This window comes from Phycodurus eques, chromosome 17 (assembly GCF_024500275.1).
Source record: "Phycodurus eques isolate BA_2022a chromosome 17, UOR_Pequ_1.1, whole genome shotgun sequence".
NCBI classification, from domain to species: Eukaryota; Metazoa; Chordata; class Actinopteri; order Syngnathiformes; family Syngnathidae; genus Phycodurus; species Phycodurus eques.
Genome location: NC_084541.1, coordinates 17,896,163 through 17,920,463, shown reverse-complemented (window position 1 = coordinate 17,920,463; position 24,301 = coordinate 17,896,163). Strand labels below are relative to the sequence as shown.

General features: G+C 40.7%; 1 protein-coding gene across 1 annotated transcript; it reads right to left on the bottom strand.

Annotated features, from left to right (window-relative positions):
- Window positions 1-1,792: 1,792 nt before the first annotated feature.
- On the bottom strand, window positions 1,793-24,228 carry vps37d (VPS37D subunit of ESCRT-I). Its single transcript, XM_061702837.1, has 4 exons — window positions 23,979-24,228; window positions 17,785-17,956; window positions 9,076-9,158; window positions 1,793-6,804 (listed from the first exon to the last, which is right to left on the bottom strand). Exons 1-4 carry the CDS (start codon window positions 24,087-24,089, stop codon window positions 6,274-6,276), a joined length of 897 nt encoding a protein of 298 aa, XP_061558821.1. The 5' UTR covers window positions 24,090-24,228; the 3' UTR covers window positions 1,793-6,273.
- Window positions 24,229-24,301: the final 73 nt, after the last annotated feature.

Below are 24,301 nucleotides of genomic sequence, written 5' to 3'. Positions count from 1 at the left end.
CTGATTTAATGAAAAACTACATCATAACACCGCACGGGCCTTTTCGCACTTTCTCATTATTGCCACTATAATACTAACTCATACTGACAGACATACTCGTATGCCTTCATGAGTTGCAAGAAGCTGCTAAATGCTAGTTTGTCCGACTGAATGTAACTCAGGGAAGTTACTTCATACAAGTTTTTCTTTCCACAATATACCTGGCTATTTCTTGATCATGAAAATAAGCGGTTGGAAAATGGATGGATGGAAGATGATTGATTGGATTTGACACACCGTGGCAGAAGGCCTTTAAAGTGACAGTGCTTGAGTAAATTGATGGCCAGTAGAGGGCAGCAAAGCACTGCTAAGACAAAACGAGCATAAGCAAACTTTCAGCTAATTTGGGACGAAAATGACCTATTTTATATTTTAAAACATCTACATTTGATATTTAGCTCGCTGGCTGAATAGGGTTTTAATTATATATATATATATTATATAATAAAAATATATTTATATTTATATATATTCGGGTTGGGAATGAACATTTAACTTGATAGTATCGCCATGATTTAATGATTGACAAAACAATGCATATATATTTTTTGTTTTGTCTTAATGTACCTTTTCGGCTTCCTGCGGTCAAAATTTCATGTATGTATTTGCATGCATGCATGCATGTATGTAGTTCATGTATATTTCTGTTTATGTTGTGCTAGAAAAATATATGTAAAAATAATTGAATTGAATAAGTGAATCGCAAAAAGTAAACATTATGTAAATATATACTATATTATATAAATAATACAAAATAATAACCGGCTTGATGCATAGTTGCCATAAAAATAGTTTTTTAAAAAAACAAACAAAAAAACATTTGAATATAAAAATGTATTTTTACTAATTTTACTAATTACTAATTTTGCACACAAAAAAACCTAGTCAAAAACACTCGTCTTTTTTCCCATTCAAGATATAGTATTACTAAAAATTTAAAAATATGAAACATTTTAATGATCGTGCACATAGTATTATTTTGGGTGAGGTGGCAACAATATCGATAATTGGTGCTTATGTATCGACAGTCGCATTGCATATAAAATGTTTAATTTTCTTAAAATTCAATTTGTTTTAATGTATCATTAATAATTACAATTGTTACAGTGAATTAGACAATTATTTCCACGACCCTTGTGAGGATAAAGCGGTACAGAAAATGGATGGATAGATTATTTATAAAGATAAACAACCACCAAAATATGTATGGTTATTTTGCCAAAAGACTTTTTTCTACTATTTGTATAGAATTTTTGTTAAACATGTACTAATATTTTTATATTTTATTTTATTTACAATAAATCAACTAACCAAATATTTCTTTAGATAAATGAATATAAAATAAAAATACATTTTAACTAAGCCATTTTAGTGGGGTAAACGTGCTAACTTAACACAACAAACACAGGACTTGGTGGTCCATATGTACTTTGCATACCCCTGATTTAAAAAAAAAATAAAAATAAAAAAAAAATGAAAGGCCATAAAAGTAGTAACATGTTGCCAGGTGGCCACTAGCGAGCAGCAGAGTGCTGTTATGACTACACAACACTAGCCAGCTAGCATAATAAACAAAATTCCTTCTTTTCCTGCAGCTGCTGTCTCATATTGGCATGATATCCTTGTTCTGGGGGCTGTGCAAATAAATCATTCATATTTAATTGTCGTGCCTAGTTTTTGAATGACGACTAGTGAAGTGTTGCAGACAAAATAAAAAAACACACACAGATGCAGTGACAAATCGTGCCGTGGTTTGCATTTGGAGCCCGAGTAACAAATGTGCTTTATTGACAACTCCTTGAGAGGCAGATGGAAAAATGATGTCACCTGTAAACATGTTTTGTGTAAGGTCACTTGAATGTGAATTGACAGTAGAAAAGGTTGAAACGGTGAATTCTGGTGGGGTTTTTCTTTAACGCATTGTACATATCGTACATTTTGACTCCAGCATGCACAACAAATTTTCCCCAGCAGCCTTCATTTAAAACATTTGGGTTGTAAAACAAGAACTCCACGTGTGTGTTTTGCATGTTCTTTGGCTTTTTTTTTTGTCATTACGCAAATGACGGTAGAGGTAAACGTGTCGTAGAACAGAAAAGCTGCTTTCTCAGTACAATGTGAGCAATACAGTGAAAATAAAATGGTATACAGAATGTCATTTGAAAAATATTTTTAAACTTTTTAAGCAAGAAAAGTTGAGTTTCCAAAAATTCAGCTTCCAAGGATTAAAAACAAACAAAAAATCAGTCATCTTCAACACCGTTTAAAGCTTTCCATTTGTACTATTTATTCTTTTTCCCCTGTATTTTTAGACAGTTACTTTAATTACGGTATATAAAGACACATCATTATTTTGTATATTTTTTAAAACTGTTTTCACGAATAAATACTGATTTTAAATAATGCATATTACAATATTATTATAATAATTATTATTTTTAGTTAGTATTTGTGCTGTATATTTAAATTTTTATATTTTTATTACTAAAAAAAAAAAAAACATTTCTCGGTTTTTCGACAAAAAGCGTGGACGTCACCAGATTCATGTTTCCATTTTCTTTTCTTTTTTTGCTGTTTTCTATTCATTATTATTACTATTGAATAAACATTTATGCATTTTTATATATAGATCATTTTAAATATATTTTAAATATTTTCACAAATATTTAATATGTATTACAATTTGTAGTATCATAACTACAGACACTGTTTCTTTTGTTGTATTTTTAGAAATATGTTTTTCAAAAAAATTTGCGTGTGAGTGCGTTTCAAATAAAATGAAAGCCAGATGCTATCGCTAAGGGCTAACAATAGCGTGACCGTGACCTGAAACAGATTCCTGTCTCCTTTGTTTTGACTTCAGAGCCTGAGTCATTTTAGTGAATTGTGGTCGTATTCAACAGCGGTTAACTTCCCGCAGTTTACATCGACATTTCCATTGATTTCCTGTAATTTAAGTTTACACCCAAAATTGCTTACTCATCTATCAGTCACAGACGACAATGACGCTCCTATGCTAGCTGCGCTATTTATTATTAGCCTCGACAGAGTGATGGGTGTGGACGGGGATCAGTACATTTACTGCTCGCAAGACTAGATTGATGTAGACTTCACACGCAACATGCGCTCAAGTAGCCAAACATGCTAACTTCCTGTGGTGTCCCAATGCTTTTGAAAAGGCTGCTGGGGACGCATTTATGGAATCCCATTTCAACATTTGTTCTATAATATCCGTCCTAAGGTCCGTGTACTAGTAGGCTCTTTGTCCTTAGTAGTAAGACAAACCAACACACAAGTACAGCAACCAGGATGCACTAGTAGAATGATTGCGTCTTCCTAGTAACATTTTTCCCCACTGCTGTATGACAAGGAGCACTAGATGTGAACTAGTAGAATTTCATAAAATCACTAGTGCCTACTAGTTGCACGCATTTATCAATTAGAGCACACTTGTGCCTCACGAGTAACATGTAGTTGTCTTACTAGTTACAACAAAGTGTGTACTAGTACATGGACCCTTAGCTGGATATCAAGGATTTTAAATATACGCCTGCAAGTATTGTTATATCATCTTTCAATATACGGTGCAGTTCCGTTTGTGTTCTAATATTTCTTATTTAAAGATTTCTATCATGACACCGGCGCTAACTCGCTAGCCTGTCTATGGAGTTCTGCTTCATGTGTTAGCATTAAGCTATCTGACTTGTGTAAGCATAAGATAAGTTTGCTTCAATGTACGTGTAATTCTTTTAATTTAGTTTTACATTCAACCGGGGGTGTCAATAAACGGCTGTGGAGCATTTTTACAAGTACAGACTTACAGATTGTAATACTAGTAGTACATCGACATGTTGACTGTGAGGTTAAACTACTAGTGGGCATTTTGGTGCTACTAGTAGAGTCCAGGAGGCTACTAATGCGTGACACATGCCTACTAGTTGGGCCTAATCGTCTTACTAGTTCAGCACCGTAATTAAATTGTGACCAAAAGTGGCACTAGTAGAGTAAAAACATTACAATTAAGACAGCTGTTCTACTAGTGAGGACAAAGAGTGTAGTAGTACATGAACCTTAAGATGGATATCAAGGATATGGATTAAACGCTCAAAGGGCTTTCCAGAAGCATCAAGTATTAAAGGGAGGCAAAAAAAGTAATATTTAGTTGTCACTTAAGACGCTTTGAGCAAACTAATGCATTTGTTGTCGCCACACACAAGTGGAGCAGACAAAATGGAGTTGTCCTTTTCCGAGCGGACACAAAAGTGTGCGTCCAGCCACCAGTGCTCGTCGGAAGCGTCACCTTTATGTCGACTTGGTTTAGTCGTACTGAGAAAGCCACAAAGATCAGGACAAAGCGCAATTCCTCAAATGGTGGCCACGCAACTGCACAGAGTACCAGGCGTTACATACAGAAATCAGTTCATTTTCCACTCTTTTTAAAAAGATTTTTACAACACTGAAACTCCATTATTACAGAAGGCCTTTATTTGGACAGTTATTCAAAATGTATCCAGAAATGATATATTAATCTTTAATTTAAAAAATATATATTTTCAAAGATAAAAAATATTACTGTAGATTACAATGTCTTATAATAATTATATCATTGTCTAATCAAAACCCAAATAAATTTAAAATTTTTTATTGTACCCCCCTTTTTTTTTTTTTTTAAATCTTCATTTTTCAAATACCACTCCAAAAAATATTTCAAATATTTAAACAAATTATAAAATTGGTGATGGACACTTTTTTATTGGACAGCAACAAATAACATATATTGTTAGCCTACGAGCATAATTGCATGTCATTTTTGAAAATGTTTTGAAAACAAGGGGGGAAAAAAACGCAACAAATTCAAACGAACAGTCCACTTGCCTCGATTCAACCTTTGTGGATTACTTTGACGAATGACAAACACACACAAAAAAAACAAACATTTGCTTTTTTTTTGCAAGCATATCAGTACTTTTTTATTGGTATTGTTACCGTAAGTTAAAAATGACTCGGGCAAATTACACTATTAGGCTAACGATATACAGTGATATTATTTTAAAATATACTGATATAATCATGTTGAAAAAAATAATTGAGAAAATAAACATCACCTTTTCCACAGTGGAAAACATTTATTTGAGACGTGCCATGTAAAGTGAGGTACGGCATCTATTAGAGCAGAGGCCACTATTTGAGGAAATACGATATTAGACAATAAATTGAAGTTCCGCGCAGAGGGTTTATTGGTCCCAATCCTTTAATCTTCTGCAGATTTGAGTGTCTTTTCCACAATATGAAACAATATTTTCTTTGTTAAGCGCAGTGAGAATCCACTGCTGGAGTATCTAGGTCGCATTTTTGTGCATTATTAATTTTTGAGGGCATTTTCAAGAGGGTCTAAAATAACACGAGGAAACCTTCTGCAGTGGCATTCACTCCTGCGGGGTCTCTCATTAGAAGAAGACGACAACGACTCGCAATTAGAGTACTGATGGATCCGACTGGGCACTGGTCGCCGAAAGGCACTCTCCCCTCCCCCCTAGTAGTTTGTCAAAGCAGCGTAAACATTCTCTGATCGCTTGCTGGTCGAGGGGCGGAATAATTAGAGAATTATTATAATCCCAAGAAAGCGAGGACGGCGTCTCGTCCCGTCGCGCTTAAATCCTCCAGCGCTGCAAACGGAGCCGTCGGAGGAGAAATATTGTGAATCTGAAGCGCCTCTTTGAAGCCAACCATTAAAAATAGGATTTACGCGAATAAATACACACACAAAAAAGACACTGGAGATGGAATCCACAAGTACGCCTTGAGAATTTTCCGTCCATTTTCTATACTGCTTATGGAAACGGAACAGATCCCATCTGAGTTTGTTCGAGAGAGGTGGGGCACACCCTTGGATTGATCGCCAGTCGATCGCATGACAAACAAGCATTCATACTCACATTCTCACCTACGGACAATTTAGAGTCGTCAATGAATCGAACACGCATGTTTTGCAAATCTGGGTGGGAGTCGCGGTACCCGCAGAACAGAGATTCGAACCGGGATCTCTTGAGTGTCAGGCAGACATGCTAACCACTTGTGTGCCATGCCCTTGAGAGAACTTTGTCCTGTTGAATCAAATATGCCACCAAGTTAAAACATCCGGGCATCTTAGGACAGATGGTGTGCCGTCTATCGTAGAGTCCATTTTCCTGGAACGCCGCTCTGAGAAGTTTTGCCCTACTTTCCGTTCCCGACCTATCGGAAGGGCGGTTGGGGGTGTTGGGGGTTGGGCCTGTAGAGCTGCTGCAATCGTACCGGCCGCCCATTGGCCGGCCAGCCCCCGGGCAGCTGTCCGATCACCCTGAGTCCCACCGGGTGGAGGGGAGCGCTGGGCCCGAGGACGTGTCCCTGTGGGTGGGGTTCGGGTGGGGGAGTCCTGGCCCGGTGGGCCGGGGCTGAGGCCGTGGGGGAAACGGGGTAATGCGGCAACAGGATGGCCGGCGTGAGGCCGTAGCGTACCTGGAAGACCCGGAGGGGGCCCTGCGCCAGGTAGCCGTTGGGCCGCGGGGGGTCCGGGAGGCGCTCGGAATCCGCTTTCACCTCCTCGGGGATTTTGCCAATCGCGTCCTCGCCGCCTCCGCCTACTTTGCTGGTGTGCCTTTTGCTCAAGTCCTGCATCTTCTCCACCTGCGCTCGCCTGATGTGGTAAGTCTTCCTGGAGCTCTGGAAGGAGTCCAAGAAGTCCTCCAGCCTCACGTTCCCCTCCATGAACTTGTCCAGCAGCTCCTGTGAAGACGACGTCAACAGACTACGGTTGCAAAAGGGGAGGAACATTTCTGGAAAATTTCCATGGGAAGCGAAGAGGGGATTTTGCAATTTTAAAAGAATCACTTTTAGTCATATTTGTTAAAACTGTCAGTATGACCTGCCAATAGTACATGAGGGAAATGATCTGTAAATAAATAAACGCATAAATGAATCCCTCTCTGGCCCCATCGTGTGGCTCGAACCTTTGCACCCGAGGAAAAGCAACCAATGAGAGGCGTGACTGAGAGGTGTCAATCATTTCTCATGCACTCGCAGGCACACTCATAGCGGGCTAGGCATCGCCCGGTATCATATTCTAACAGTATGATAAGAAAACATATCGCGGTATCACTATATTGCAATTACAGCTCTAAAATGTATTATTTTGAAATACTTGGGTAAATATTTTATCCCATTTAACACACTCCGTAGGTACATTAGTTAACATAAAAAAACTAAAACAATAATTTTTTTTCCCCTTAATAAAGTCCAAATGTACTACAGCAGTGAATGTACCTATTTCTCGGAAAATGAGGAGCGACTTCTCTGCTCCTCTCCGCTTTGTGAAGTAACATCAGAGCTAGATAGCCATGTTATCTGCCGCAAAAAGACATGTTCCCCAACTATATTTAAGTTGCCCTATTAAGAGCGAACCGTCAATTCTGTAAATTCCTGATATATTCCTGTGGTTTCTAACTGGTTCCAAATTTCTAACTTTGAAAAATTCCTCGGGTTTTGCGACCCTACAGCCGACAAACACGGTCCCACAAGGGGAGGTCCCATCCATCAAACAAACCCCTCGGAGGAGATGGAGAATTTAATAAGCGCGGAGGATGTTTACGAGTGAACTTTGGCCCACTTTGTCAGCTGGAATAATTGACTGTACGGAACTCGTACACGGCTAACAAAGGCTCCCGAGCGCAGCAACTGTTGCTTTTGGCAACGTATGAAAGCCCAGCGCTCCCCGCCCGAACGGGTTCCCAGGACGGGAGTTCGGGTCGCATGGAGTATCCGTCCGTCGCGGGTTCCATCGAACGCGTTTGCGCCCTCCGACACGAGGTCCCGCTGAACATTGGATGGTTGTCGTGACAATGATTTAAGAAATGCTCAGAACGTCTCTATCGTCACTGGCGCTCCAAAAAAGAAACGACTCCAGCTCAAATCTCTTTACTTTTCATTAAAGTCGAACATGTTCCAATGAGGGCCGAGCGCAGCCTCGAGCGGCTTTGAGAATCTTAATTAACTTGGCTTCATGGAAAAATGAAGATCCTATAAATAAACTTACTTGCTAATCGCATTTGCAATGAACTGCCAGTCATCGCACAGTTGGTGAAAATATAGAGACCTTATAAAATAACATTTTAAAAAATGGTTTATTAAGTAATAGGAATTAAAAAAAAAAAAATTAAAATACAAGCATTAATGTACTGCAGATTTTCGCGATGTAGCATATTCTATGCAGCTATATTCCCTAACATTTGTGTGTCAATGCCAAAAGACAAGTTTAATGACTTAATACAGTTTTTGTAAATGTTTCTGCCCATGTGTGATGCCACACAAGTTTGTGCTAGTGTGTTATTTAAGCTGGTGTGCTAGCTAATACTATCGATGAGCCTCATATGAAGGTGATTTGTTAAATAATTTAACTACTGAATAGTTGTTTATGTAACGTGGTTTCATGATTATGTACATGCCACATGCATGGTGTTGGTGCCTTATGATGATTGAAGTGCGTTGCTACCACCTTGTGGCATCAATTACAAACCCCTTTTAGGGGTGTGAGGGGGCGTCAATTCTCAGATTTTCGCCATCTGATTCACTTCATATATGCATATATATATATTATTCATCTTATGAATCTCCCTGACTCCCTGGTATGGGTGTGAATACAGCAACGAGAGAAGAATGTAGGAAGATTGCTGCAGCCATTATGCAGCTTTACTAACAGCGCGAGCCGCTTCATCTTCCATGGCTGAGATCAGACCAAATAGCCACAGGACACAAGATATTACATCCACTGCATCAGCTCTAGTCAGAGAATCTCCGGAAAATGAAGAAAAGGTGCAGGGAGAACAATGTGTTATTTGTTGCCTGGCTGCTCATTTTGCGGCATCAATCAGTGGGTGTTCGAGTGATTCCATATTGATCGGAGCTTCGTGTGGTGGGGGGTGGAAGCATGTGGCGTGTGTAAATCACTCCTTTTGTTCGTAAAAAGAAGCTTCCCTTGATCTTTTTTTTTTTTTTTTGTACCTCTGAGTTCTCCTCAGCGCGTGCCACCTCTTCTTGCAGGAGGTTCTGGGCGCTCTGCAAGCTGTGCTTCTGGACTCGGGTTCCTGCAAGGGTAAAGATAATGTGAAAATGAATGCCAGGCACGATGACTTCACCCCCCCCCCCCCCTTCCCCCCTTGTCGAGTCACAGAGAAAACCACAAGAGTGGAAATTTGTTCCCACGTCACGCTGGACTGGATAGTCATTTTCACGCCATCTGCTCATTGACACAACACCCCCACCCCCTCCCACCCCCACGCCCCAATCATGTAACTATATGCATACACAGTGGACACCTTAAAAGGACCGTTTTAAATATGTTCCATTTATAACGTTTGAAAAGAGTAGTATCTAAAAATGTCTTGAATTGTAAAAATGTTTCCGTCTTAACACGATAAAACTGTTGTAAAAAGTTTCATTTGAATCAGTGGTGAACATTTCTGACAGAACAATAGGAAAAAAAAATGCTTCAGTTTTTACTCACGTAAAATGACCCTACAAAATTTGAATTACAAACTACATCAGAGGTTTTAATGACGAGGATTCGCTCGCTTGCTTGGTAAAGATCCACCGCGTACATAAAATATAAAAAACAAGCTTTGCGTTATTAGAGTCGATTAAGTGACCTTTATTTGCACTCCCCCCCCCCCAAACATCCCCCCGGGCGGCGATGAACCCAGTCTGACCCGTGGGACTTAAATGCGGATGTCACAACGCTCCTTCAAGGGACAAGAGACGCCTTACAGTTCGCCGGGTCAGGCATGTTCATGACAAGCAACCCGGTAGCGCATTTATCCGGATGATTCATATAATCGTGTACGGATTAGTCTTCATCAGCTCGTCCTTCTGGTACCATTTTGAGACAAAAAAACAATCTAACTGCGTGTGAACGTCCATTAAACCACACCCCGAAAAGCTTCAAAAGCCGCCCCTGCCCCTCTGCGCAGTGACAAAGTGTTTTCAGGGCGAGCATGATTTGTGAGCAGCTGCCTCGTTCGTCTTTTTGCTGTGACTCATTGCATCTTTATTGTATTAGAGAGGAACATAAATTATTCACATTTATAGTATTATGGGTGTGAGCGACTGAGCGCACATGAACACAAAGCTGTCAGGTGTTGTGAGCCAGCCAGACACGGCGGGACCTCTAATTCAAAATACAGTGTGGTACCTTGACTTATTCGTACCGTTACCAAGCTTGTAACTCAATGTACTCATACAGTGGTCGCCCGCTATTTGCGGAAAATAATTATAATAAATAATAGTTGTTTTATTTAAATCCAAACACTTCTTGAATAGGGGATGCTAAAACCGCCAATAAGACTTTTCAGGGTTGCTTCCCCCCAATTAAAAGAAAATAACCAAAAATGAAAAAAAAAAAAAGAAATAACTGAAAAACAATTATACTATATAAGAGAATTAACAGGAAACAAACCTGGCAATAACGGGGGATAGGTTCTGAGAATAGGTGAATTTGTGAAAGCCAAATTGCAAATATGTGGGGTTCACTGTATTTAGATTTGGTTTTCACAATTTAGCATGACTTTTGATTTCAAAATGTATTTGTTGTTAAAAATATAATAATGAAATCCAGGGGCCATTGGGTATATGTAATAAGATGAGGTGACTACACACTTACTGTGTTCACAGTCATAGCAGCTCTCTGAGGGAAACCAAAACTATGATGTAGCGGTCGGACTGATTAATCGATGGATGATTAAAGCTTGAAGGTGACTAATCGCTAATCTCCATTTCCAATTGCACATTTTTTTTGACTTACTCATCTGCTACAATTACTGGTTGTAAAAAATATGTCGAAGCGAAACTGGTCCACATCAATGATGTAATCAATTGACCGACTTCGACTCGACTTTCTTCGACTACAAAAACAATCTTAAGTTGTTATCTTTTTCATCCACTTTCCTTTAAAAATATGTTCTACGCAATGGTTGTGCTTTCTTTTAACACCCTCGCCTCAGCGTGACTAATCCATGGTGTCACATCACATCCAACGTACGTCGGAAAAGCAAGCAGGCGTGCATAAAAATGGTAGCACCCTTGTCCGATAACCGCACGTTGCAGACGTTTTATTTAGAGACGAGGGATGTAAATGTGAGTTGGCAGCCAGGGAAAACAAACACTCCTACGGCAGCTGAAAAGTGACCTACATTCGGTACGGGAAGGGAATTGGACCTGGGGGGAGGCCAGTGCACGCATCATGGTGTCACACTTAGCAATGTGTTTGCGATCGTGATGGATTAACTCTTTCTGTCAGGAAGATGATATCAAGCATCAGAAATGAAACGATGGGGAGGAAGAGTTGGGGAAAAAACGCCTTGTGTGAAATGCAGAGGCGGCGTTCAGTGAGCAGGTAGGCCCAAAGCTGCCAGATAAGCTATTTTTATCTTTCACTGTCACAATAAACACAATCACAAATAGTAAGATGACTACAATCAACTAATGAGGCTGGCGAGGTGTACGACTGTACAACCGATAGCCACATTAAACAATGTAATTTAAAACCGGAAAGAATTTTGTTCATAGTGAGAATTTTGACAATTTGTCTACAAATACAGCTGTGCCTTTTTATACAAGTTTAATCCGTCACATCCTCTTTCCCCATTGAATTGAAAAGAAATGCCCTTAATCTGTTCCGGCGTGCCTCAAAAAAATAAAAACTATTTGTAATGTGTTTTGAACAATAGCACTCTGTGATATTGTAATTTATAAAATCATACAGTAAAGACATAATTAAGAATACAAATAATTAAACATTTTGTACTTCAATTTAATGGACATTATGCATTACACACCTTGACCATCTGGCGGTAATATATTACAAACACAGACAGAAACGAAGAGTTTCACAACTCACTCAGTCAGCTGCAGTAATATAGTAATATTGTCTGTCTACATGATTTGCTTCACCGTTTGGGCACAAATGTTCATTGGCTAAATGGTTATAAGACACAGATGCTATTTGTTGCCTGTCTATGGCGTTTTGCGTTGTTTTTTTAGCATTAAGCAAAACAGACTGTAAGGCAAAGCATGTAGTAATTCTCGCATTTTGTTTAGTTTGACAGTAAACTTCAACTGGGAATGGAAATAGGTAGCATGAAGCAGCTGCCAAACTTTGGCTTGTTGCGAAGTGACCTTGTTGACACCATACGGTGCTTGTACCTCAAATTTGTGCTCGCAATTCAAAGCAAAAAAAAAGAAACAAATAAATGGCCAAATGATGCCTTGTATCTCGAAAAAATAAACTAGTAAGTAGGGTCACTCATAATCACAAGACACCACTGTAGTTGGGTCTCTGGAGTGCGGATATGGTTTTATTAGCCAGTGATGGCGTCACACAAGGTAAGCAGAGCTGCACTGAGTTTTGCTGGATGCTCATGTTAGCTTCTGATCAGCTACAACTTATATGGGGTGGGGTATACAGTCACTCACTTACATGAGACGTGCCCGTCGTAAGTGAAGGTGCCATTGTTTATCACGGATGCAGTTATGTTAGCGTCTTCTCTTTTAACACAAAAGTAGAAGCTTGTGCTTTCATCATAATTCATGGTGTTGCGAGAACGTGCCAGCTGGAAACTGCAGAAGACTGAGACGCCTCCATTCTAATGACTCATACAATTCTTCCATTCCCCCACAAAAGCTGACAATTTTACCATAGCGTCTGAGAGGAATCAAGAGGCAACTGAACATTGCGGCGAGTGATCTGCAGCGCATTATCCACAAATAGGTTATAATAAATACATATATGTAATCACAGATGGGATCTTGTCGACCATGGGATTGACTGAATGAAGCGGTAAAAACCATTTGAGCATTTACTGCATATCTTTAATATCCAGCTTCAGGTCCATGTACTACTATGCTCTTTGTCCTGACAATTCAACACACTAGTAGAATGACTAGAGCACACTAGTAGAACAACTGTGTCTACCTCGAAACGTTTTTTCGCATCCTGTCAATCAAACAACGAGAGTAGTGCCACGACATCATCATTTCTGCTGATCTTTTTGCCAAATTTGGGCACTGGAACGCTTGTCAGAATAATGATGACGCAACTGGTAGCTCTATATAAGTGCAGTCCATTTACCCTTTACCATTCAGGTTGTGTTTGCACCACAACAACCAAGTAAAAAGCTACTGAAACATTTCATGTACACAGTAACATTGTCAGACCGATACAGCGTTCGGATTTTAAAAAACTTGTATTATGCATGCCAGGCCACGAGTTGGTAATGTCGCTTTGGAGTGGTCGCCTTAAAATGCACGTCTTAAACACCCGTTATCAAAAACGGTAGACAAAAAAAAATTACACCTGAAAGAATTTTAAAATGTAGCCATTTAAAAAACTTTGGCAAAACGATTAAAAACAGTAGACATTAAAAAAGGTTTCTGTTCAAATGATTAAAAACGTTAGACATTAAAAGTTTCTGACAAAACAAAAAGGTAGATGTTTAAAGAAATTCTTGTAGTCGCTCCATGAGGGTGATATACCATCAGGGTTAAGGGTGAACTGTGTGGTAAAGTGAATTAGCTAAAGCGCTTAACAACAAAAGGGCGGGAAGGGTGATTGTTGTCCGACATGTGGGTAATGTGCTTTGGGCAAGGCCGCTGCACACATGGTGTCTCCTCGATATTTCCATACCGCTTATTTCCTGTGGTTCTCACCGTCTTCCTGTTGCTGTACAATGCTCTCAACTCAAGACTTGGGGGGGGGGGGGGGTTCTGAACGTGTCGACGAAATCAATTTTCTGACACTGACAATTTCTCTCTACATGACAGAAATATTGTAATAGGGACCGAACTCTGCATTGAATAGCAAAGAACTGCAAGTAATTCTTTACAATTGCCTAGATTCATTACGCCATACAAACTAGGATCCCACCACACTTTAATATAATTTTAAACTCATTTTACATTCCCCTTAAATATAAACAGCTTACAGATAATTTGATTTGAAAAAAAAAAAAAAATGTTTTACCATCTATGCACATGTCGCAAAAACTCTCCATAACAACCCAGGTTAAATTGAGCTCCTCTTTGACATACAAGGCTGGAATATATCCCGCGGGTCATCCCAGGGCTTGTCCACGCTGTGACAACGAGACGCTCTAACACGGCCTTGCCAGCGCGAAGCCCCTATGCGCACTTGCGGTCACGTCGGACCTTTAAAAAAAAAAAAAAAAAAAACAGAACAAAAAAAAAAAAGCTCACATTTGGCCCAATTGTCGGTATGATTGTACCCCGCTTAAGCGACCTCCTGGCAAAACAGTGAAACACTTCATCATTGGACATCTTGAATTGTTAACATTTGCGTCAGTGTGTAAAGTTGTTGTGAAATCGAGAAAGTCCTGAACAATGTGGACTCTGTACTCCAGTCACAGGGATTCTTGTTTCTCAGAAGGAACAACCATTAAAAAAAAACATCCGTTCTTAGTGGAGTGTGTGATGATGGCTAAAAACAAATCACCACACCCAGCGTCACAAGTCGTGTTGATGGATGGTTTAGATCTTTTAGTCTAGTTAGCTTTCGCGCTAACCTAATTGCGACTGCATTGTTTCTGTCATGAGGAGATCATTTCCTCCCATTGAGCGGCTGGGAGACATTGACGCGGGGATTGAAGAAGATTAAAAGGAAAGTTGCAAACGATGCGCCGTCTCGTTGTCATCGGAAGGCTGCAGTCGTCATGAAGCCGAGGACATTTCAAACATATCAAACGTTCATACAGCCCACAGACAAAACATAACGCTGCCGAGCTTCCAGATACTAAAGATAAATAAGTAAAAAGTCAAGGGCGATTCAGCTAAAATTGGCTCGGCGAACTTGTTAAATCATAGAAAAAATGTCAAGGCGAATTTATGAAAGTGGAGGTGATTGAAGCCTGCATCCATGTGCAGCGGCTATGTGTGGAACAGCTAACAGAGACTGAAAGACATAAGACACCAAAGATACATGCGTCACAGGACCAACAGCGAGCACCTTATCTGACAAGCTCCCAGTGTTTCGCTCCAGGCACACAAAAAAAGGGATACCTGAGCTTGAAAATGACAATTCAGGGGTATTGTGCTTGTGTCTGATGATAGGCTTCTTGAAAGGCTTCGTTGTCTAAGGCAGTATTTCCCAACCTTCATTGAGCCTAGGCACCCATTTGACATGTGAGAAATTCTCACAAGACAGCAACAAACAAAAATGTGACAAAAAGTATGAATACTGTCTGTATTAATGATGATCTGGTCTCAATTTAGTCACAAATTGACCTGGACCTGTTTAACTGAACACAAAGTTGATATGAGGCCAAGATTGATCAAAGTTGACAAAAGGCCCAACTGTCTAATGTCTGGGAAAGATTATCCTGTGGTGTGGAGTGTGTTATGAGTGATTTTTCCTCTGGGATCTGCTCGGAAAACTGTCAAGCAGGACGATCATAAATGTTAAAATTGTTAAATATTACTTAAACTGTGGACACACATACTGACAATTTGGCCGAAATTTTGTATTTTTCCTCCCTTGCAATCAAAGTCACAGAACACCAGATAATTGGATGTTTCTGAAAGATATCAGAGCGGGAATTAGAGCTGCTACCTATGTAGAAATGTTTAAATTCTGATTTAAGCCTTATTTTTACATGTTTGCATTTGGTCAAAGCAGATCTAGTATGTAATTACCCTCCTGCCCTGCCATACCCCCTGACATTGGGATTTCAGTCTGTTTTACTGCCGCGTCTCCTCTCCCCTCCCCGCCTGCTCTCCTGCTGGGAAAGGGGGCTAGGTGGCGATAATCGAAGTGAGGCTGTTGCTGTAAGTCTTCTACATCGACCGACCGGGACAAGATCTGAGGAGAACAACTTCCCTGGAGGCGGTGCTTTTAGGGATTCTGCATCGGCTGGCCAGGACAGGTCCTGAGAAGAACCACTACCTACAGCGCGTCACTGATCTTTGTGAACTGTGAGCTTGCAGAAGCCCTTTGAGACTCTTTTGTGATTACGGACTATATAAATAAACTTAACTTGACTACCCTGAGCGATTATCCTGTGGGGTGGGGTGTAAGAGTGATTTTTTTTTTTCCTCCCGATCTGCTCAGAAAACAGTACCAGTCAGGAAAATCTTTCAAAGACATCCGAGCTCAAATTCGGCCCAATTCCCCTCTTCCTCTCAAAGCCAGAATTTTTGACATTTTTAAGGATCCGGAGGCAACCTGTACATACCATCATACCACTAGCCCAGTCTAGCCTGTCCTTCTCCAATCTGACCCCCTTGTTGCCCAAATGAGATTCAGATGTTTTGCAGAGGAAGGACAAACCCCCCCTCTTAGACTGCCATGTGGGATTGTGTCTGCGTAATGCACTCTCACCCACACACACACACACACACACACACACACATCGGAAGCTCAAGAAATATGCCAAACTTTTCATCATTGGCTAGAAAATTGGGCAAAGTTATTTTCATGAGAGAAGTAAAAAAACTGTGCTGATTTTTCAAGGCTAATAAAGCACTGAAAACTTCCTCTGGAAATGAAGCCGTAAGGATTTAGTTTATCACCTGCTGTTGGCGTGGCTCAGACACTGACAAGATTTTCTCCGGTGTGTCCACAAGGCTTTGAATTTAGGGATGAAGCTTAAGGGGCACATCATCTGGAGCTGCCCCGGAAAAAGCGAAACGAGGCCCCCTTTCACCCCTGTAAATTCCTTGACAACTGTGGCAGGCTTCCTGCTGGTATTTGATATCCACCATTTGGTTCCCATGACCAAACTCCAGAGCCACGCTGAGGCTTTTTGCCCAGCAATTGTCTCAAAGTCCAAGTTTTTCTCAAAGGCTGACGAGAGACTTCCATTTTGCCAAACGCACAGTCAGGGTGTCACCGTCACGAGTCAAAAGGGATTTCATTCAACTTTGTCATATGCGGGCGTGTAAAACACTTATTTTCTGTCACAAGTGACTAATGTATGGCAGTTACATGCAGCTAGCAGCTTCACTCATTTTTTTTTTTTTTTTTGCTTTTGTGACAGCTCAAACTATAAACAAAAAACAAGACTGAGAAAGGGCTTTCGATGGCAAAAGAATCATCGATTTACAGAGAAACGCGCCGTAAGCAACGCTGACTCACCGCATGGCTCTAGTTGAACGTTCAACATTCAGTCGAACTGCGTCATCTTTTCTCACGATCACAAAACACACCTTTTACTATATACCGCAACACATACTCCATTTGAAGCATACAGATATGTAAGTACTCTGCTCAAGTGTGAGGTGCCTAAACTGGTCCGACTTCCAACATTTTGGCATTTCTCTTCCTCACTATTGATGTGACAAGCTGAGATTCACCCCCATAATCTTTATCCCCTACTAACAAATCTGTGCTGATCTCAATTCCAAAGACATGTAACACCATCATTTACAGGGAACTGTTACTCATTACAGTGGTTTACAAACTTAAATGTCACAGACAAGCTGGGCGAGACCCTTTTCCACCTCTTCTACCCGTTGAAAAATGTACTCAGTGAATATTTTAATCGTGGCAGTAAACAGTTAGATTCCAGTTGACGGATATAAATGTCTCCCAATTCTTGACACTATTCCTCTGGCACCTAATACGGAATAAAAAACAATTAAAAAAACACCCCTTCCTCCCAGCCCCCAGTCTGTCTGTCTGGTCTCTGGGCCCGGGGTTAAACTCACCAAGCTGACTCTGTTTTTCCCAGCACATGGTTGCCAGGTTGGACAGCTCCCGATATTTCTCCGCCAACTGGAGTCTGCCGTTATCGAGGCGGGGCTGCCGGGCCAGACTGTCCTCGGCCACGCTGCGATTGGAGGCCAGCATCATCTCCCTGTCCACTTGAAGCTCCTGAAACTGGAAGCACGGCACAAGTCGTTGTTGTAATGGTTTTATACACTGCTAATGGAATGAAGCATTTCACTACGTAAAATTGAGAAAGTGCCAAAAACCTGGAATTGAATTGGATTGAAGTAGCTTATTTCAAACGGCTTTAAAGCCAATAAATTTACATTTATGGAAAGCCTAATACTAGTAGATGGACCTCACACTGGACTACATAACGGCATTCCTGAAAAGATGGTTTCTACTTTGATGGTGGGTTTATTTTTACAAACTGGGATCAGGTGGGCAGGCGGGCTTGCTGGCTTTGCGCTTTATGTGCGCGCCTTACATATGAGGCAGGGGATGGAAAGGGTGTTTTGACTGAAAGGAGTGCTTTGACGTCTTCCCAAATAGTCAAGACGTTCCATGCCATGCTGTTTGCCGCCATTAATCCGAATAAAAAAGGAGACGTTTTTGTCAGGAAACAAGCGACATCCTTTTGTTTAACAGAGTGTGGAACAAAGGAAACTGACTCCAAACGCCACTGATAACGCTGAAAGCTAAACTGCGATACTTTCAACATCCGGCACCCAGATTGCTCCATGCGCCTCTTAAAATATTACACCTATAAACTTGGACTAAACTTCTATCAATAGCTGGAGTGACACTCGTTCATTTATACACATTTATAGTTTTTATTGTCTTTTTTCATTTGAATTATTGAATAATAATTAGATAAAATATTATAACATTGACAAATGTATTATTGGTTTATTATTAAAATAAACAGTTTTACGTATTTTACCCACATAGGACTGAATTAACCAAATAACTCGAACAATTCAATTAGAAAAAAAAAAAAGAATCAAGTTGCACACAGTTGTCAACTATAGTGCACAGTTTTGCCTTAACATGTAGCTGTCCAAGTCGTGAGGACAAACGGCAATATAGAAAGTCATTTGAGAATTTTGATATCCAGTCTAAGGTCAATGTATTAGTACGCGCCTTGCCTTCAATATTTGACTACTAGTGACTCAGACTGCAGCTATAGAATTCATTATTCTACTGATTATCCCATCGATTAATTGGATAAAAATATATTTTGAATATGCACGTGAGATGCGGGTATTTGGTGCAGGTGAATACAATGTACTTCATTATACTCTTTTTTTTTTTTTTTTTTTTTTTAAGTGTGAAATAATCCCACATTTTGGGCATTTTGTCTATATGCCCTCTTTCCTCTCAGCTTGCCAACATCGCGCCAACTTGTTTCTATTTGGACTGGTGCGTCTGACTGTAGTAACATCAGTCCATGTGGAAAAGTGATCACTCTGACGCTTCGAGGCAGAGATTTTGCTTCGACCTTTTTTTGTTATCGTATTATTTAAGTTATTCGATTAATCGTTGCAGCCCTAGTGGGTACTAGTACATTAATGGATGTCAATGATATCTGCAAGGCAACAGCATGAATTATTAAAACGCATTCACTTTATGGTTGTACAATGCAGTCCCGAACACCGCTGTAATAAAAGTGATTAGTGTCTAACTCATAAGATCAGTTTCTTCCCAAAGATCCACAAAAACCCCAAAGGCAGTTTCTGGAGAGATGCGGCGCATCTGCCTTGTATATATTTTTTTTTTATACAGGTCACCAAAAGGGTGAATGAAGTAATTTAAAAAGCTCCAGAATTCAGACAACATTTTGTTGTTTATTCTCAACTTCTCCAGTGTGGAGAAAGATAAACGCATCCCAGTTCTTCGTGGTCATGTCAATTCATGCTGGGGCTTATCTGACTATAACTGCCCGGGGAGTTTTGTTTGGATTTAGCAAACACTGAAAGATGACACCCAGAGGGATCGTAGGAGCCTGCCGGGATGATAATGATGAGCCGCATTGTTGTAGTCCGCGGACGTTTAAGTAGTCCGTCTTGTCTTGGAAACAGCCATATATAATCGTCAGTGAATTCTGTCTTGAGGAGATAAAGAGCTTCTTTTTGAAAACGGTTACCCGTAGCGCCCACCCGTTTGTCGAGATGCAGTGCTTTCAAGCCTCAGTGAGACACACACAGAGGGGAAAAAGAAAAAAAAAGAAAAAAAGAACACAATTTATTTTCAGACAAATACCAGACTGGACAAATTTATTTCACTAAAGTCGGGTACACACAAGGGCAGAAGCTATCGAATATTATTATTATTTAAGTGTGTAGTGTTATTAGCCGATTGATTAATCGGATAAAAACAATTACATTATTAAACAACAACACCGACACACAATAAAATCAAGCGCATGTGAGGTGCAGGTAGTAGTTTGTCGATATGGGGTCGTCATCATCACTTCCTACATTGTAGTATCTGTGACATTGAGTGTGTGTGGCTTTAGAAGGCGGGGCCTGCCCTGGTGAGTGACGTGTACGTCAGCGAATGAGAGTGTAGTTAGTTCGTTGTTGGCTCAGGTTAGCAGCTAGATGTCAACTGGCTAACCGTTAGCCAGTTGAATGCCTTGGTGACAGTTATGGCCGTGGCAGCTTGTGTGTGAATTGCTTATTACGTGTTTATTTTGTACCGTTTGTTCATCAAAGCGATTGAAAGTGCACCAGCGGCTGTGTCAACGTTTGACCACTTATGGGGGCATTTCAATACGTTCTAACTAGCATTGGTAGTCCATATTAAATGAGCTAACACCAATACCTTGTGTTGGTGATCGTAGACTCAAACTTTGGACTTTCTCCGTCTTTTACGGAGTCTTTCCTCCTGGCTAGCCACCATTGAGCCAACTTAATTCAACACTGAGTGATGCAAGAGTATGCGGTAACATTAATCCGCGTGGAAAAATGATCCCTGCATAATTTATTCATGTTATTCGATGAATCGTTTCAGCCCTATTTGGCACCATGCTGCCCATAAAAGTCCGTTTTGGTTCTATGAAAGCTGCGCTGATCATCTGGAGTACGCCACAAACTATAAGAGGAGTGAGCACCGTTTTCCCGTCAGGATCACTCATATTTTAAAAATGGGCTGGGATGTTCAGGGGGGACCAGACTTGACAAAGCAGTCTCTCTCCTGAGGCTTGTAGCCAATCCATTGATGCTTCACATAATTAAAGCTTTGGGCTATTATATAACAACACAGTTGGTTTTCAATACAGCTAAAAATAAATAAATAAATCAATAAAATAAACGGAAGAGGCAATGATTCATCATCGTGAATCATGATGACCGAGTCACTTTGCATAATGCTATTATCTCCAGATAAATGAAGCGTGCCACTTGCCTAGATCAAGTGGAGATTGAATTAGTAGTAGCAAACTGCCACTTTTAGCCTGTTTTTGCTCAAATGGCAAATGAACGAAGGAGAAACTACAGCAGCTCAGTTACTAAGGACTTTGGTTTCAGGACTTAGTCTTTTGGATCGGGAAAAACGCAGGTTTGAGAGCAGTTATTGACCAAACAAGCAGAAAAAAACTAGGGTCCTGACAAAGGACAACGCTTTAAGCATTTAGTTCTGAGAATCTGAAAAGATGCGGTTACAAAACCGAATGAGGCAGATTTGGGTTTGGACTAATTGCCAGAGAAGTTGAACCTAGAAGCACGCTGTCCAATAGCAAGTAGAGCTCTTCAAAAGAGGCCCAAGAAGCTACGCAGATGAACCCATGCGTGCTTGTGGCTTTGGCTCCCAGACCACACACAAAGAAGCAACATGGTGGAAGGGCATCATTCACGTGTACTTGTTTTCCGGGGCCAGTCCAGCCGGTGCTGCTGTATGCCGACAAAGCCTGCCGGGTCACGCCAAACACCCCGTGGGGCCGCGGGACTAAATTTACATCACAGGCATCCCGCTGACTTGTGCGCGTTTCGACGGACCCCAACAATGTCTGAGATCCACATTCACTGGAATCCTCTTTGCGGCCTGGTGTCAAATGTCGCATCCTTTCAGTAAGAAAGCCCAGGATTTAACAAACAAGTGACGGCTTTTGCAGTAAACTCAGCACTTTGGTCTTAATTAATAATGCGTCCTCGGGGGTAGGGCATCAATGATAGTCGATTTAATCAACTTAAAAACCTGTAAAGTCAGAGATTTGCTTCTAAATACATTGTACATGTTTGACTATAATGGCTAAAAAGTCAAAAGACTGATAACTGTGCAGTACAGAATTGTGGAGATATAGTGTTTTACCATTAGAGATATAGTGTTTTACCATTTCAGTTTTCCTGATTTGGGGGCTTGGCTAAAAATGGCGCCTCGTGACGCACTGGAGTCGTCCCTACCGCACTATGTAAATATTTGAGCGCCTTTATTCGCATCAGCGGTTATCCAGCGCAATTGCGACGTGCAGCTAGCTACGTCTACACCCCGAAAATGCATCTTCCATTTGGATATTCCGCCACTGGGGCTGCTTTAGAGCGCCTCATTGTAGGCCATGAGTGTGCGCACTTCACAGAGAGAAGGTGGGAGAGCCAGGGGGGAAAAAAAATGTCTGCCAGGACAGCCAGTGTATTGACTAGTGTGCCCACTAAAGTGAGAGCCCCTCATTGTTGTGGCATGTGAATCTAGTGTGATACATATTCTAGCCGCCGGATACATTTTCACAGCTCACACAAGTAGTTATCTGTAGTTATAAGAAAGATGCCAGATGAAGTAGCATCCATTTTTCCGAGAGCTTGTTTTTCACGACTTTGAAGCCTAATTTTCAAAGTTCAGGGTGTACCCCGCCTCTCGCCCAAAGCCAGCTGGGATAGGCTCCAGCACGCCCACGACCCTATTGAGGATAAGCGGAATGAAAAATGCATGGATGGAGTTGTAACAGTGTTCACAGGGGTTTGAAACAGTCCCGAGAACTGTCTGTATATCCACCACACTTTGCACAGAAACATGCAGCTGGTCTTTGAATGGTCATGGGGGAATCTCGAAAAAGTAAATGCAATCATGCATACTAAATACTAAAAACTACTCATAGATGTTTTTAATAAGAAACAAGTGGTGTCAAACATTAAAAAAAATACACTTTCCCTTTTCTCTGAAACATCGATGAAGCATTAAATCATTTATTTAATAATGCCAGACAGTCTGTTAACACATTTTGAAAAGATATGTCATTTATAATTTGAAATAGAGACAATTTTGAGGATATTCTTGGAACATGAACAGTATGTAATCGTTACCCTGGTGTAATATGCATAGTGTGCATGACAAAGACGATCCCTGGACGCCAGTAAGGTCACCAGAAACCAGAACGCTCTCTGGCGTGTGCCGCAATGCGCGCGGAACTCCGTTGACAAAGTGCACGGTTTTTAATTCATCGCTTTAAACCGCAAAGCTGCGCGTAGGCTTTCATCCAAATGAGGGTGGTTGTAAACAGTTCCAACAACACTCTTTAATTCGGCATGGGTGCGATACATCATGACGAGACACAACGCCGATTAAGAACACTTTTAGTCCGAAGTGGAACGTTTCCTTACGCCACTCAGGGGCATGTTTGAGGGGGCGAACATGCAGCTCTGAAAGTTGGAATTTCGGTCGAAATACAACTTATGAATGATTTGAAACAATGCCGAATTGTATAATAGATTACAAAAAGTGTGTTTATTGAAATGTGGTCAAATTTGTCAAAGGGACATACGAGAAATAAGGGGTCAAAAATGTGGAGACGTTTCAAACGGGGTTCGGCATTAAGCCACAAAGACGAGGGAGGGAAGGGGTTATCCAGCATAGTAGTGTACAATATGGGGGTTTCTCGGTAGGTGTGATAAATAAACAAGAATGGTCAATGGAAAAACAATTTGAGTTCAATTCAATCTTAGCTACTAATTCATTACTTCATGTGGTGTGTATGTTATTTAAAAATTTTAAAAAAATCGACCGCCCGCCACGCAGACAATCGACGAGCCATATAAAGCGGATTTGCTGCAACAAAACATTTTTAAAAATAAATAAATACATTTAAAAAAAAACCACACTTGTTGTCCCACATAAAAACAGCTCAAGACAAAAACAAATAACGCAGAAAACACTGCCGGAGGCACTTTGAGTGGGGAAGCTGTTACTGATATGGACCCACCTTCTCATTGAGTCGAATGATTTGCTCCATTTTGTCGTCGCTTTGTAAAAGCTCCCTCAGCTCGCCGGTGCTGAGAGCCCTGTATCCATCAGGGCAAGCGGTAAGCTCCATTTCGGAGGGATTATTTTTTTTATTTTTCTTTGAGTCTTTTCAAAATGTGACAAAAGACAGTTCTGGGAAGGCAGAAAGTCCCCCGCGCGGCCGGCTCACATCTCGCTGTTGACTCACGTTGGAATGCGAACGCGACACTCGAAACATGTCATTCCAGACAAGTTAGCGTGAATGGAAGTCAGTGTGGGTCACTTCCGGTTAGCTTCCGCCAA

Excerpts from the sequence above, each read along its gene's own strand:
- vps37d (XM_061702837.1), bottom strand. The coding sequence starts at position 24,089 with ATGGAGCTTACCGCTTGCCCTGATGGATACAGGGCTCTCAGCACCGGC. Across the intron at positions 17,957-23,978 it reads TCATTCGACTCAATGAGAAG|TTTCAGGAGCTTCAAGTGGA; the intron begins GTGGGTCCATAT and ends CCGTGCTTCCAG. Across the intron at positions 9,159-17,784 it reads GGAAAAACAGAGTCAGCTTG|GAACCCGAGTCCAGAAGCAC; the intron begins GTGAGTTTAACC and ends TTACCCTTGCAG.